Source organism: Barbus barbus (assembly GCF_936440315.1).
Source record: "Barbus barbus genome assembly, chromosome: 42".
Taxonomy (NCBI): domain Eukaryota; kingdom Metazoa; phylum Chordata; class Actinopteri; order Cypriniformes; family Cyprinidae; genus Barbus; species Barbus barbus.
This window is the reverse complement of record NC_136720.1, coordinates 2,554,640-2,567,069: the sequence shown is the minus strand read 5'-3', so window position 1 is coordinate 2,567,069 and position 12,430 is coordinate 2,554,640. Positions and strand designations below refer to the sequence as shown.

Here is a 12,430-nt window from a genome sequence, read left to right as displayed (position 1 = left end):
TTCAGTTCTTGACACAAAAGATCTTTGTTTCCTGATTGAGTTCGTACTTTATCTGATCACGAGGTGCTTCTCCTGTCAAATGTATCATTTTCTTTATGGGCCTCGTGAGAAGATAGCAGAGCAGGACAGGAAGCCAGCCGAGACAATTTGGCGCTATGTTGATCATTTATTTATTTTACGACCACAGATGGCTGAAAGAAGACTTCTTAACTTCTTGTTTAACCGTCACGAGTGCGCCCTCGCACGGAACGCTCTTTGTTTGCATGTGTCATTGTTGTCTAACAGAATAAATGAAACGGGACAAAGTTAATCTTGACAAATTATATACCATTCTGAAGGTCTAAGCCTCAAGCATCAACAACAGATCGCTGTTTTTCGATGGAAAGCTTATAAGGACTGTATTTGCTACATTTGTGTAAGCAGTACACATCAAAACATGCAGAGTAAAAAAGCTGTACGTACCTTTATCATTGTAATAACGAGTCACAAACGCGTCCACTGCTGAAATCCCAGTTTAGTTTCAGAGGAAAGGGTCCACAGAACAACATCCCAGCGAGCACTTTTAGTCCAGCGAAACAATAACGTTGTAATAAGGATGAATATTCCTTTGTTTACATTTCATTTCTTCCGGAGTTATTGTTCGCGACCGTAAATTACGCTCAAAAACAGTGTCTTGGTGGTAAAAAACAACACGGTGCTGTAGCATACAGTTTTACAAACAGAATGAGATCATCCACGGGAAAAAAGTCTCAGAAAAGCGGAATATTTGATTATTTGAATTTGGCGCTCTCTCCAGGCTGCGATGACGCGTGCTATGACGCAGCTGTCATATGAGCGGGGTGTAACTTAGCGATCTGCTTTTCCATAAAAAACTGTTTTTTTTTTTTCTTCAACATTTTTTATATGTGTGTGTGTGTATTGTGTGGGGAATGGGGCCGTATCTGCATGATTATCATATGTATGGACGCAATACATTTGGTGGTTATTTTTCCTCAAACAGGGGGGGTGGGGGGACTATAAACATTTTCAGAAAAAATATTGCAGGAATCTCATTTTTCATGGTATCGTCTTCAAATTTGAAATATAAACTCATGAGACACGTGGCTTTCAACCCATTTTTTTCTGAATTGCTCCAGGACTTATTTCATGTATTTGTATATGAAATAAAAAAACATTCAGTGTGGGAAAATATTTTTCAATGCACATCAGTGTCTATAACTTTTTATCTTTTTGAGCATTATCAACTCTGGATGATAGATAGTAAAGCCAATAGTGTCTTCTTTCCAAAGATACCTAATTTGTTTGTGAGGCACACTTTGTCAGGAACTGTTACCATTTTAATTTAGGTATGTTATTTTTACCTGTGAGGCCCCAAATGGGGGGTGATGGCTAACAGGTTAACTGCAGTTTATTTGTGTGTCTTGTTAAACAGAGATCCTACAAAGTTCTGGTGGCCTTCTCTGGTCAGTACTGTTGTGTTCTTTGTGAAAGTGTTGAAGTTTGCAGCCTGACCAATTCCCTTAGAAATCTTCCTCATGTATTGCTACAATCCCTACCTGTTCCTCATTCCCAGTGCTGTGCAATCTGTCTCTGACAAAGAAATATAAATTTATAGAGCCACTGTTATTTTTATGGCAGTTAGTCCTCTAAACAAATCACACAGTTCTGGTGATCATAATGCAGGAAGTTGTATGGAATGTATGCCACATCAAGTCCAACCAGTTTTTCCTGTATAATGAGGTCACACACCTTTTCATATAGCTCACAACATAGTTTCTTACTACCTGAAGTGATTTACTGAGGGTTACTTGGGTGAAGATGGATGATTTGGGCCGATTATCCAGACAACCTGGTGAGTCTGTTAATACAATATATGTTCATAAGCTTTCAAATAATAAGTGCCAACATATGGACCGTGGATTCATTCATTAAAATTATATTGTATCAGGGAGAGGAAATAATGTGGCGGATTACACTTACTTTACCTACTCTTGGTTCTTATTAAAATAGTAAGATGTTTTTTTTTTTTTTCATTAGATGACAATCGGGAAACTTCAGAAGGAATCCACAAAAGAGGAAACAAATGTCACCCTCTGAACAGTGAGTTATATTTGAGTAAAATGTGCTGTACAAGATCTTATAAGAAATTATGTTTCTCATTAAAAACAGTCATATTTCAACAAGATGATTTTTATATCTAATTAGCAAGTCTTGAGAAATCCTTTGCTGTTTGTTACTGTTTTAATTCAAATCGGGAAATACTTCTAGCTTGTCATATGCTTGGCAACAGTTCTTTAAACCCTAACTGCTGTGGTTTGTAGTTTTTTAAATTTCTTAAATTACCATGTAAGAAGACATATCTTGGCTGACAATGGCAAGATTAAACAACCTCCGTGAAGTTGGCACCCCATAAAAAGAAATAATCACCAAAACTATGCCTTTCGTTTGTGCTGGTTTGGTGTTTGAGATATTAAACATTCCTTTTTTGACTGCGTGACGTCACGCTCCACCCCATGTTGCCCAAATCGCTCCAAACCAGCGCAGTTCGTTTGTGCTGGGTTTCTGCCGTTAAAACAAACACTGTATCTATTTCCCTTCCTTAGATATAACCAAAATATTTTTGGGAGCTGTGATGTCACTCTCCACCCCAGTTCGTCTAAATCGCACAAATCTGGTGTCATTCGTTTGTGCTTGATTTGAAAATTTTGAATTTGGTGCTTGATGAAGTCACTGGCAATAAAACTTAGAAAAACATTGTAAACCAGCAGATTTGCAAACTAGACAAGGATTTAGATGATCGGCTTGCGTGGCATCCCTTTTCCTCCAGATATTTGTAATGTTTTACGGAGGAGAAATAAATAGAATGTTCATTTTAACGGCATCTAGAACAAACGAACGGAGCCGTTGGCATGGACGGAGAGCTCCCTGAATTAGCATATATTTGTTATTCCTAGGGGGAATATGTTCAGTATAATGGCACAAATCGAGCATAACGAATTAGAACAATTTAGACTCACAGGAAAAAAAAAACGGTCTCACCGTTTCAACTTAATGCTGCCTTGAAATTTAAACTTAGTCAACTTGAAATATGAAGTTAGTGAAAACTTGACCTGACTAAATCGAAAATTTCAAGGCAGCACAAACACTAACCTTTTCTTTTATTAAACTCCGCGGCTGTGCTAAACGGGGTGGAGAGTGAAGTTTTCATTATATTTAAGAAGAGGTCATGGTTACATTGTTTCTTTTAACAGCACAAACCAGCACAAATCGAGCACAAACGAACAGCACCGGTTTGGATAGATTTGGACGGCATGGGGTGGAGATTGACATCACTGGCCTGTTTTGTATTTGTTATTTCTGAGGAGGGGAAATAGATACAATGTAAATTTGAACGGCACAAACCAGCACAAATCGAGCACAAACGAATGGCGCAGAGTGACGTCACTGGGTTAGTTTACCCCAAAATGAAAATTCTGTTATTAATTACTCACCCTCATGTCGTTCCAAACCCGTAAGACCTTCGTTAATCATCGGAACACAAATTAAGATATTTTTGATGAAATCAGAGAGCTATCTGACCCTTCATAGACAGCAATGCAACTGAAATGTTCCCAGGTCCAGAAACGTAGTAAGGACATCTGTAACGTAATATGTAATTTAAATCAAATAGTTTAAGTTAGCTCAAAGGGAATTATTTATGATTTTATAGGGAATTTGAACAGACTCACTGTTTCACGGCTGATCACTGAGGCGGCAGCGATTCATTGACCAAGCCATATAACATCAACTCTGAAACGGATATTAAAATCCAAAATATAGTGAAAACACTATTTAATAGCACAGTAACAAGATTAGCAGATTAAGACATTAACATGTAAGCACAAAACACAAGATACTTATCTTTTCAATATAAATAAGATTTTTATGTGCAATTGCATAGACCTGCACAACCATCAATCACTTATTTAACCCTCATTTTGAGTTTCTCACTGAGGCTTAAATTTGTATTAAATGCACCAATTCAGTAAGAACATGGAGGTTACTTGCTTGCTTTGCTAAGGGATTCCCTTTTGTTGTCGTCGTTGCAGGAAGGGTGGTTCCCCCGAAGTTGCTGAGAGTTCAGTAGTCGTGAAGTGATGTCCTGGGAAGCCAATGGTTGGGCGTTGGCTGTGGGTGCGACGTTGTGGCTGGTAGAAGTTTTGAGGCGGTCACAGACTCGAGTTGAACTCGGAGACGAGGCTTGGTGGCAAAACTTAACTGAATACACAAAACTCGCAACGGAAAAGAAAAGAAATTAAAGTAAAAGAATAAAGGGATGTAAAGAGACTAGGTGGGTTTTCTTCTCATCGTGGTGTTAAGTAGCCGCTGGCATGTAGGCCAGCGCACGCTCAGAGAGCGCTAAAAGACATACATAATATTTGATTAAAACATGATAGTCTAATGTGTGGGTTACATACATAATATGGAGTGATGCATAAAAATGATTAGTTTAATTAAAATGAAAATGAAAGCCTTTTAAGATGATTTTAGGTGTATATGGAAACGACAGTCTCTGTGTACAAAGGAATTTCAGTCTGGTTCTTTGTCTTGTATGGGGGGAGACCCGCCCAAGAAAGTCTGTAGCTTGTGATTTCTATCACAGATTTACATGTGACGGCCATCTCTTTGACCATCAATCTTGATTACTTGCCCCCAAATTGGACAGTCACCTTCCTGAATTGGAATTATCAATGTGTTCTTTTGTCTTAATGTTGCAAGCTGTTTTGTGAAAGAGGCTTGCTGGTTAAGCTTTCCTCAGACGGGCTGGCGCTGGGATCTGGACAGATTTATGACGTTGTCCTGTTTTCTTGGGCCTCTGTGGAATTTCGGCTCCACAGGTTTCGATGTTCTGATCGAATCTTAACTTTGTCTCATTCGGTCTCTGATATCCTACACATCGGTAAAACAGTCCATGTGACATCAGTGGCTCAACTTCAGTTTTGCGATGCTGCGAGAAATACTTTTTTTTTGTGCAAAGAAAACAAAAATAACAGTTTACTCAACCATTCTTCTCCCTCGAGTTACGTCTTCCGCCATTTTGGAGAGTACCCAATGTAGGATGTCAGAGACCGAATCAGACAAAGTTAAGACTCGTTCAGAACATCGAAACATGAGAAGCTGAAATTCCAGAGGGGCCTCAAAGCTGTAACAGGACGTCGTAAATCAGATTCCTAGCTCCAACTAGTCTGAAGCAAGCGAACTAACCAACTCTTTCACAAAACAGCTTGCAACATTGAGACAAAAGAACACTTATTGATCATTCCAATTCAGGAAGGAGACCGTCAAATTTGGGGGCAAGTAATCAGAACTGATGGTCAAAGAGATGGCCATCACATGGGTTCCACGCTGGAAGTCACGAGCTTCCTTAGACTGAATTTTCCCCCACATAGAAGACAGACCAAACCGAAATTCCTTTGTCTAAAGAACATGTCTTCGTTCTCCACAGAGACTTTCTTTTTCATATGCACCTAAAATCATCCTAAAAGGACATTTCTATGTCGAGACAGGACAGTATCTAATTGGTCAAGACACCAGATGGGATGTGACCAGAAGCCAAATTTAAAAATTCAAGACACCCTCAAACTCTATCTTGTCTCTCTTTTTCTCGATTCTCTCCTTTTTGCTTTTGCCACTACGTTTTAACGCTACTCTTTGAGCGCCATTCCAGCATGCTTCGACCTGCATGCCAGCTGCAACCACGATGAGAGGAAAACCCACCTAGTCTCTTTACATCCCTTTATTCTTTTTCTTTAATTTCTTTTCTTTTCCGTTGCGAGTTTCGTGTACTCAGTTAAGTTTTGCCGCTACGCCTTGTCTCCGAGTTCAACTCGAGTCTGTGATCGCCTCAAAACTTCTACCAGCCACAACTCCGCATCCTCAGCCAACGCCCAACCATTGGCTTCCCAAGGTGTCACTTCACGACTACTGAACTCTCAGCCAATCAGCAAGTTTGGGGAACCCCTTTTCCTGCAATGATGACACAAAAAGGATTCCCTTAGCAACAAGCAAGTAACCTCCAAGTTCTAACTGAATTGGTGCAGTTAATATACATTTTAGCCTCAGTGAGAAACTCAAAAGCAAGGGTTAAATAAGTGATTGATGGTTGTTCAGGTCTATGCAATTGCACATATTGCTGTAAACTTGGGAATTCACATTTCCATTCTCTTAAACTCATCCTTTCCTCACTCTCTCTCTTTCTGCAACGTGTGAATGCTTGTGTTCATGTGTTAGATTAGTTTATGTCTTAGGTTTATATAAATAAAATCAGATTTATATTGAAAAGAGAAGTATCTTGTGTTTTGTGCTTAAAAGTTAATGTCTTAATCTGTCAATCTTGTTACTGTGCTATTAAATAGTGTTTTCACTATATTTTGGATTTTAATATCCAGTGCAGAGTTGATGTTATATGGCTTGGTCAATGAATCGCTGCCACCTCAGTGATCAGCCGTGAAACAGTGAGTCTGTTCAAATTCCCTATAAAATCAGAAATGATTCCCTTTGAGCTAATTTAAACTATTTGCTTTAAATTATGTTTTACATTACACCAAGAACGTATTTGACGTAATCAGCCTTGTTTATGTTCGGGGGGGAAAGTGCGCACATGAATGAAAGCTGTGTAGTAAGCGTTGTTTACACTTAGGGCAAAGCGTGCGTATGCATTGTGATACTCTCTAAAATAACTCAGGGGAGAAGAATGGTTGAGTAAATTGTTATTTTTGTTTTCTTTACGCAAAAAAAAAGTATTCTCGTAGCGTTGCAAAACTGAAGTTGAGCCACTGATGTCACATGGACTGTTTTACCGATGTATTTACTACGTTTCCGGATCTGGGAATAGATAGCTCTCCAATTTCATCAAAAATATCTTAATTTGTGTTCCGAAGATGAACGAAGGTCTTACGGGTTTGGAACGACATGAGGGTGAGTAATTAATGACATAATTTTCATTTTGTGGTGAACTATCCCTTTAAGTATTTAAATTCAAACAGCAGCCTTTTTTGTCTTTTAGCTAGGCAGTATATAGTGATTACTTGATAATTTATTTCTGAATTGAATAAAATGCCATATGAACATGACATGAGTCTTCAGAAATCCTGAATTGCTGATTATGGTTATTTGTTTTGCATATTGCATTTATAGTTTCTCTTTCATTTGAGGCCAACAGCAGAAAGCCTCCACAGCAGATATAGTAAGGGGTGCCACATTTTCGACACATATTCGTGGTAGACCAATCACGTCAGAATGGAGACAGCTGACCAGGCAGAGCAGATTGTGCTCTTTGGTTTTATTTTCTTTTTTTCTTTTGAGAAACCAAAACTAAAACAGAGAATTGTTTTAGACTCCATGGAGCATCCACTGCAGAACTGCAGAAGACAATACCATCATCTAGAAAGAAAAGGAGACCAGCCACTACTGGAACGCAATGAGAACATGGTGGAAGAAAACAGAAACCTTAACTTAAGAACTCCTGAAGAATTAACACCTGTTTTCCAAACAACAAACAATCCATCTCTGGGTAAACATTGACTTCAACAATAGTCTGAACAATTATATCTAATTAATGAAGATTTGTAATATTTTGCAACTCAAGTGTCTTATGTAACTTTGGATAATATCAATTATTCCCCTCTCAAGGACTACGCTCCAGTTTTCGTAAATGGACTCGTAAGATAAACCGATCACAAAGTGAGTATGAATCACAGCGATGCAAATTACTATTATTATTTCATTTCGTTTTTGTGCTGATTTCCTTACAAATACTACTCAAAATCACAGAGAACCATAAAGATGAATGGTGTACTCACATACAGTACAACTACAATGGCCTTGTGACTAGTCACATTGGACAACAATGATTGTCTTATAACATCACAAAAACCAACACACACACACACACAGTCTCAACCCCTCCATTTATGAATATCCTGAGCTTTGACATCTTAGAAAAGTGGCAGGAAAAAAATTATATTTCATGCCTTGAAGAGTCTCCTAAAAATGTCCAAACCATCACAGAAACATTGTATGGGGACATCTATAGATGCAATTATTTTATACTTTACAAACTCTATATTCAATCCCCTAAGCCTAACCCTACCACTAAACCTACCCATCACAAAAAAACTTTTTTTTTTCTTTCAAAAAACATCACTTAGAATGATTTTAAAGCTAATTTCCTCATGGGGACCTAAAAATATCCCCACAGGGTCAAAAATGACTGGTATCACCATTTTTAATTTCTAACGTAGAGATTACCTGGACCGTACACATTACAAGTATGTATGTGTTGTTTGAAAGTGATTGTCAACTAAATCTTAAACTGTGCCTAATGTCTCTAAATGTGTTTTTCAGTGTCACTGAGTTTCTCTAGAAAACAGAAGCTGAATCTCGTGCTGTGTGGATGTGATAGCACACTTAAGGTCTCTGTGTCTAAACTTTTACGAGGGAAAAAGATAAAACCTTCACATCAGAGAGCTATCAGCGAAGAGTGTGTGAAGAGAGAAGAGAGGATACGTGGACGTCTGATCAGCCTGCTGGAGCTTCCAGCTCTTACTCGGCTCTCAGAAGAGGAAGTGATGCGTCAGACACTCAACTGTGTATCTCTCTGTGATCCTGGAGTTCACGTTTTCCTCCTCATTGTTCCTGCTGATCCACTTAATAATGACGAGAGAGCAGAAATAGAGAAGATCCAAAATATATTTTATTCCAGAGACAATTTCATGGTACTTTTCACAACAGAGCTCATTAAAAAAGTGACGAATTTTGTTGAATCCAGCCCAGAATTTCAGGAGTTAATCGGTCGTTGTGGAGGTCAATACAGAGTGATGGGCTTAAATGAACCTGAAAACTCAAGACAGATCCCAGATCTGCTGGATTATATAGAGAACATGAAAACTGAACCCTATTCACTTCAAATGTATGTGAAAGCCGGAGAGAACAGAGTCAGACATGAACTGGAGGAACAACATAAAAAAGACATGGAAAATAAAATCAAAGAGCTACAAGGGACTGTTCAGTCTGAAGGTGAGTGTATGACATCTTCATGAAGTAGTTGCTCTCATTTAAGCAATTTAGAAAGTGCATAGAAAGAAATAGTAAAAGTTTAATTTGCACAGAGGACAAACATATTTGTTAGTGAATATGCAACTGATGATCTTGGTATCATTTTTTAACATGCAGTACCCGTTTAGCATCATTTTTCAATGTATGGGGACTCATTGTTTTCATTGTGTTACATTGTTTTCAGTTGTTTGCCTTATGCATAATTTATTTATTCATAGATATTTTGGACCACATAACCTAAATCCTTCCCTAAACCTGCCCACTTCTCAACAATACAAAATACGCAACAGGCAAATGAAACTAAAGTCACATGTATTTAATGCAAAAACTGAACACAAAAACTTTATAAAACAGTGTAAAAGTACAAATAACACACGTTGCATTCCAAATCTTCTGAAGCCATAAAATAACTTAACGTTAAGAATGGTGTGGATCTTAAAGATTTAATCACTGAAAATGATTGCGCTCCACAAACGCACACAGTCTTCATTAAAAAGATACGCTCACCTCTTGACGCATTCTTGGCCACGAGACAAACTACAGCCAATACCATTTCACAATCAAAGCTGACTTGATACAGTCGGTCATGAGATTTACAAGAGCCAATACCATTTCACAATCTAAGGTGATGAACACTTCTTCGGGGTGCATTTTGAGTGTGTACAGAGTGTACACAGATGGAGACATTGATCATTTTTTGGTCTGTTCTTCACACAAATCTATTGTTTGACCTTGGAACACTTGGGATATTTGTAGTTTTTAAATAAATTGTCAATGTAATCTTATCTGCCTGTTATATCCTGTGTTTTATATTGTATAATATTCAAATGGATAGTTTTAGGAGTGTGGTTGGGTTATGTCCTCAAACATGTCTAAATAATGTAATAAAATAAAATAAATATTAATAAAAGGATGCTGGCTTATTGAATCACACCTCAACAACAAAATGGGATAATAAAATCCCTATGCCCATAGGTTGGGAAATCCCTAAGGTTTCTCATCTGAAGAAATGGAGTGCCCTGCATGTTGAAAAATGACACTAAAGAGGTATCTTGGGTGTTAAACTGTGATGAAGAGGGGCTCTGACCAAGCGTCAATATGTGATGAATTGGGGGTGAGGACATTTTGCTGAATCACATGCCATTATCCTCACCCCCTCCAGTCCTGCATTTACCCTATCTGCCTCCTCCGCATCTACTACACAAAATAGTGGCCAAGCAGAACCCTAGCAATCCTTGGACCACCATTTCAGCTTATGCCAGTCCAGTGGCCAAGACTAACCCATATGTCGGAGCCCCTGACAGATGCAAAGGGTTTCTTCTACAAAGCAAGCTCATCTTTGAGATTCAGCTTTTCCATTTACAATGTATTTCCAGCACCCTCAGTAGCCCTGCCTTTCTCACAACTTTTTTGTCTAGGATTGCAGACAGAGATCTAGCTCCAGTAGTTGGAAGAGTGGACAACATGGTTCTGGAGGAGGAGATTCGAGTAGTCATTCCAGTGGCTGAACATCTCCATATCTATTCTGGCCAGTGCTACAAATGAAAGTTCCTCCAGTGACAAGTGCACTGTCATTCCTACTAAATATTGTTCCTTCCTCAATATGTTCAGAAAAGCTTCCTAGTTGCCCCCTCATCTGCCTTGGTACTGTGCCATAGAAATACACATTGACAATCTCCTTATCTACTTCTCTTCCACTGATGAGCATTTACACCATGTCAAAAGGTCCTGCATTACCTGCAACACCACAGTCTCTTTCTCAAGGCAGAGAAGTGCACCTTCCACTGGGCTACCTGATCAGTCCACAGGGAGTAGAGAAACGGCAGAGTTTGAGGCTATTATCTCTTGACCTCAAACTATGACAGTGACGGAGCTCCAGTGGTTCATTGGATTTTTTTTAATCGTTGCTCTCTCCCGGCTTCATACTCCAGACCCACCTTTTAACAGTCTTGAGACAATTATTCCACCATTATTGTTTATCACTTCCATCCATTGGGACATAAACCAGGAGACTGCATCAGCTAGCACCCATCACAATGCTCCAGCAGCTTGCCCTAAAAAATATTCCTTTGTGCCTAAAGAATTGTGTCTCTTGCTTCTAGAGTGACTGTGCTCCACACCCAGCACTGGTCTCCCTGAGAGCAAACACACCCTAGAGTTTGCTTGTCAGAGAAACTGGTGGCCATTGCCACATGGCCTCAAAAATTGCATGAAATGTGTGAAAAATGCAATGTGAAATCTGCTTTTGCTAACTCTTTTTTCTTCAACTTTATATTCAGGTGCAGGTGAAGCAGATGATCTGGAATGTTTGAGGATTGTGCTGATTGGGAGGACAGGAAATGGAAAGAGTGCAACAGGAAACACTATTCTGGGAAGAAATTAATTTCATAGCCGAATGAGCACAGATTCAGTGACGACTGCATGTGAAAAGAGAATTGGTGAAGTTGATGGTCGATCAGTAGCTGTTGTTGATACTCCAGGTCTCTTTGACACAACACCGTCAAATGATCGATTGGTGGAAGAAATAGTGAAATGTGTTTCTCTCTCATTGCCTGGACCTCATGTGTTTGTCATTGTGTTGAGTTTGGAAAGATTCACCAAAGAGAAGATAGACACTATGGATCTGATAAAGAAGATATTTGGTCCAAAAGCTGCTCAGTTCAGCATTGTTCTATTTACTAGAGGAGACGAACTTGAGAATGAGTCCATAGAAGATTACGTGAAGAGAAGTAACTCTGCAGAACTCCAGAAACTGATCAAAGATTGTGGAAACAGATTCCTGGTTTTCAATAATAGAGAAAAACAAGATAAAACTCAAGTGATTCAACTGTTAAACATGATAGAAGAGATGAAAAATGCTAATCAGGGTCGATACTTCACTAACAGTATGTTTGAGGAGGCAGAGATGTCCATTAAAAAGAAAATGGAGGAAATAATGCAAGAGAAACAGCAAAGAGCTGAATTTCTTCAAAAAATAGAAGAGATGAAAAGAAGAGAGCTACAGAAACATGAGAAGGAAATAGAAGACATAATGAAGAAACATCAAGATGAAGCCAGAAAACAAGCAGAGGAATTTCAAAAGTCGACAGAAAGAAAACTGCAGCATGTTCTGGAGCTCACGGAGATGCTTAAAGAGCATCAAAAACAACATAAGGCACTGGGTAAACTCGGAAAATAGAAAAGAGGAAATAAAAGAAAATCAAAACACAAATAGCAATATTTATGCTTGGTTTTATTTTATGCACTTATTATTTTAATTTATTTTGCTATTTTATTGGAAATCATCTCTATGGGAAAACGGACAAATAATAAAACTAAAATTATTTTCAATAGC

General features: G+C 38.6%; 1 protein-coding gene across 1 annotated transcript; it reads left to right on the top strand.

Annotated features, from left to right (window-relative positions):
• The first annotated feature begins 1,760 nt into the window (after nucleotides 1-1,760).
• On the top strand, nucleotides 1,761-12,430 carry LOC306861650 (uncharacterized protein). Its single transcript, XM_079404049.1, has 6 exons — nucleotides 1,761-1,852; nucleotides 2,038-2,100; nucleotides 7,376-7,552; nucleotides 7,672-7,722; nucleotides 8,386-9,057; nucleotides 11,376-12,430. The coding sequence occupies exons 1-6, from the start codon at nucleotides 1,819-1,821 to the stop codon at nucleotides 11,477-11,479; spliced, it is 1,101 nt and encodes a 366-aa protein (XP_079260175.1). The 5' UTR covers nucleotides 1,761-1,818; the 3' UTR covers nucleotides 11,480-12,430.

What these genes read in the sequence shown, in the direction of transcription:
- LOC306861650 (XM_079404049.1), top strand. Translation starts at nt 1,819, where the DNA reads ATGGATGATTTGGGCCGATTATCCAGACAACCTG. An exon ending in CAAATGTCACCCTCTGAACA is followed by an intron (nt 2,101 to 7,375) that starts GTGAGTTATATT and finishes GAATTGTTTTAG; the next exon opens with ACTCCATGGAGCATCCACTG. An exon ending in AACAAACAATCCATCTCTGG is followed by an intron (nt 7,553 to 7,671) that starts GTAAACATTGAC and finishes TCCCCTCTCAAG; the next exon opens with GACTACGCTCCAGTTTTCGT.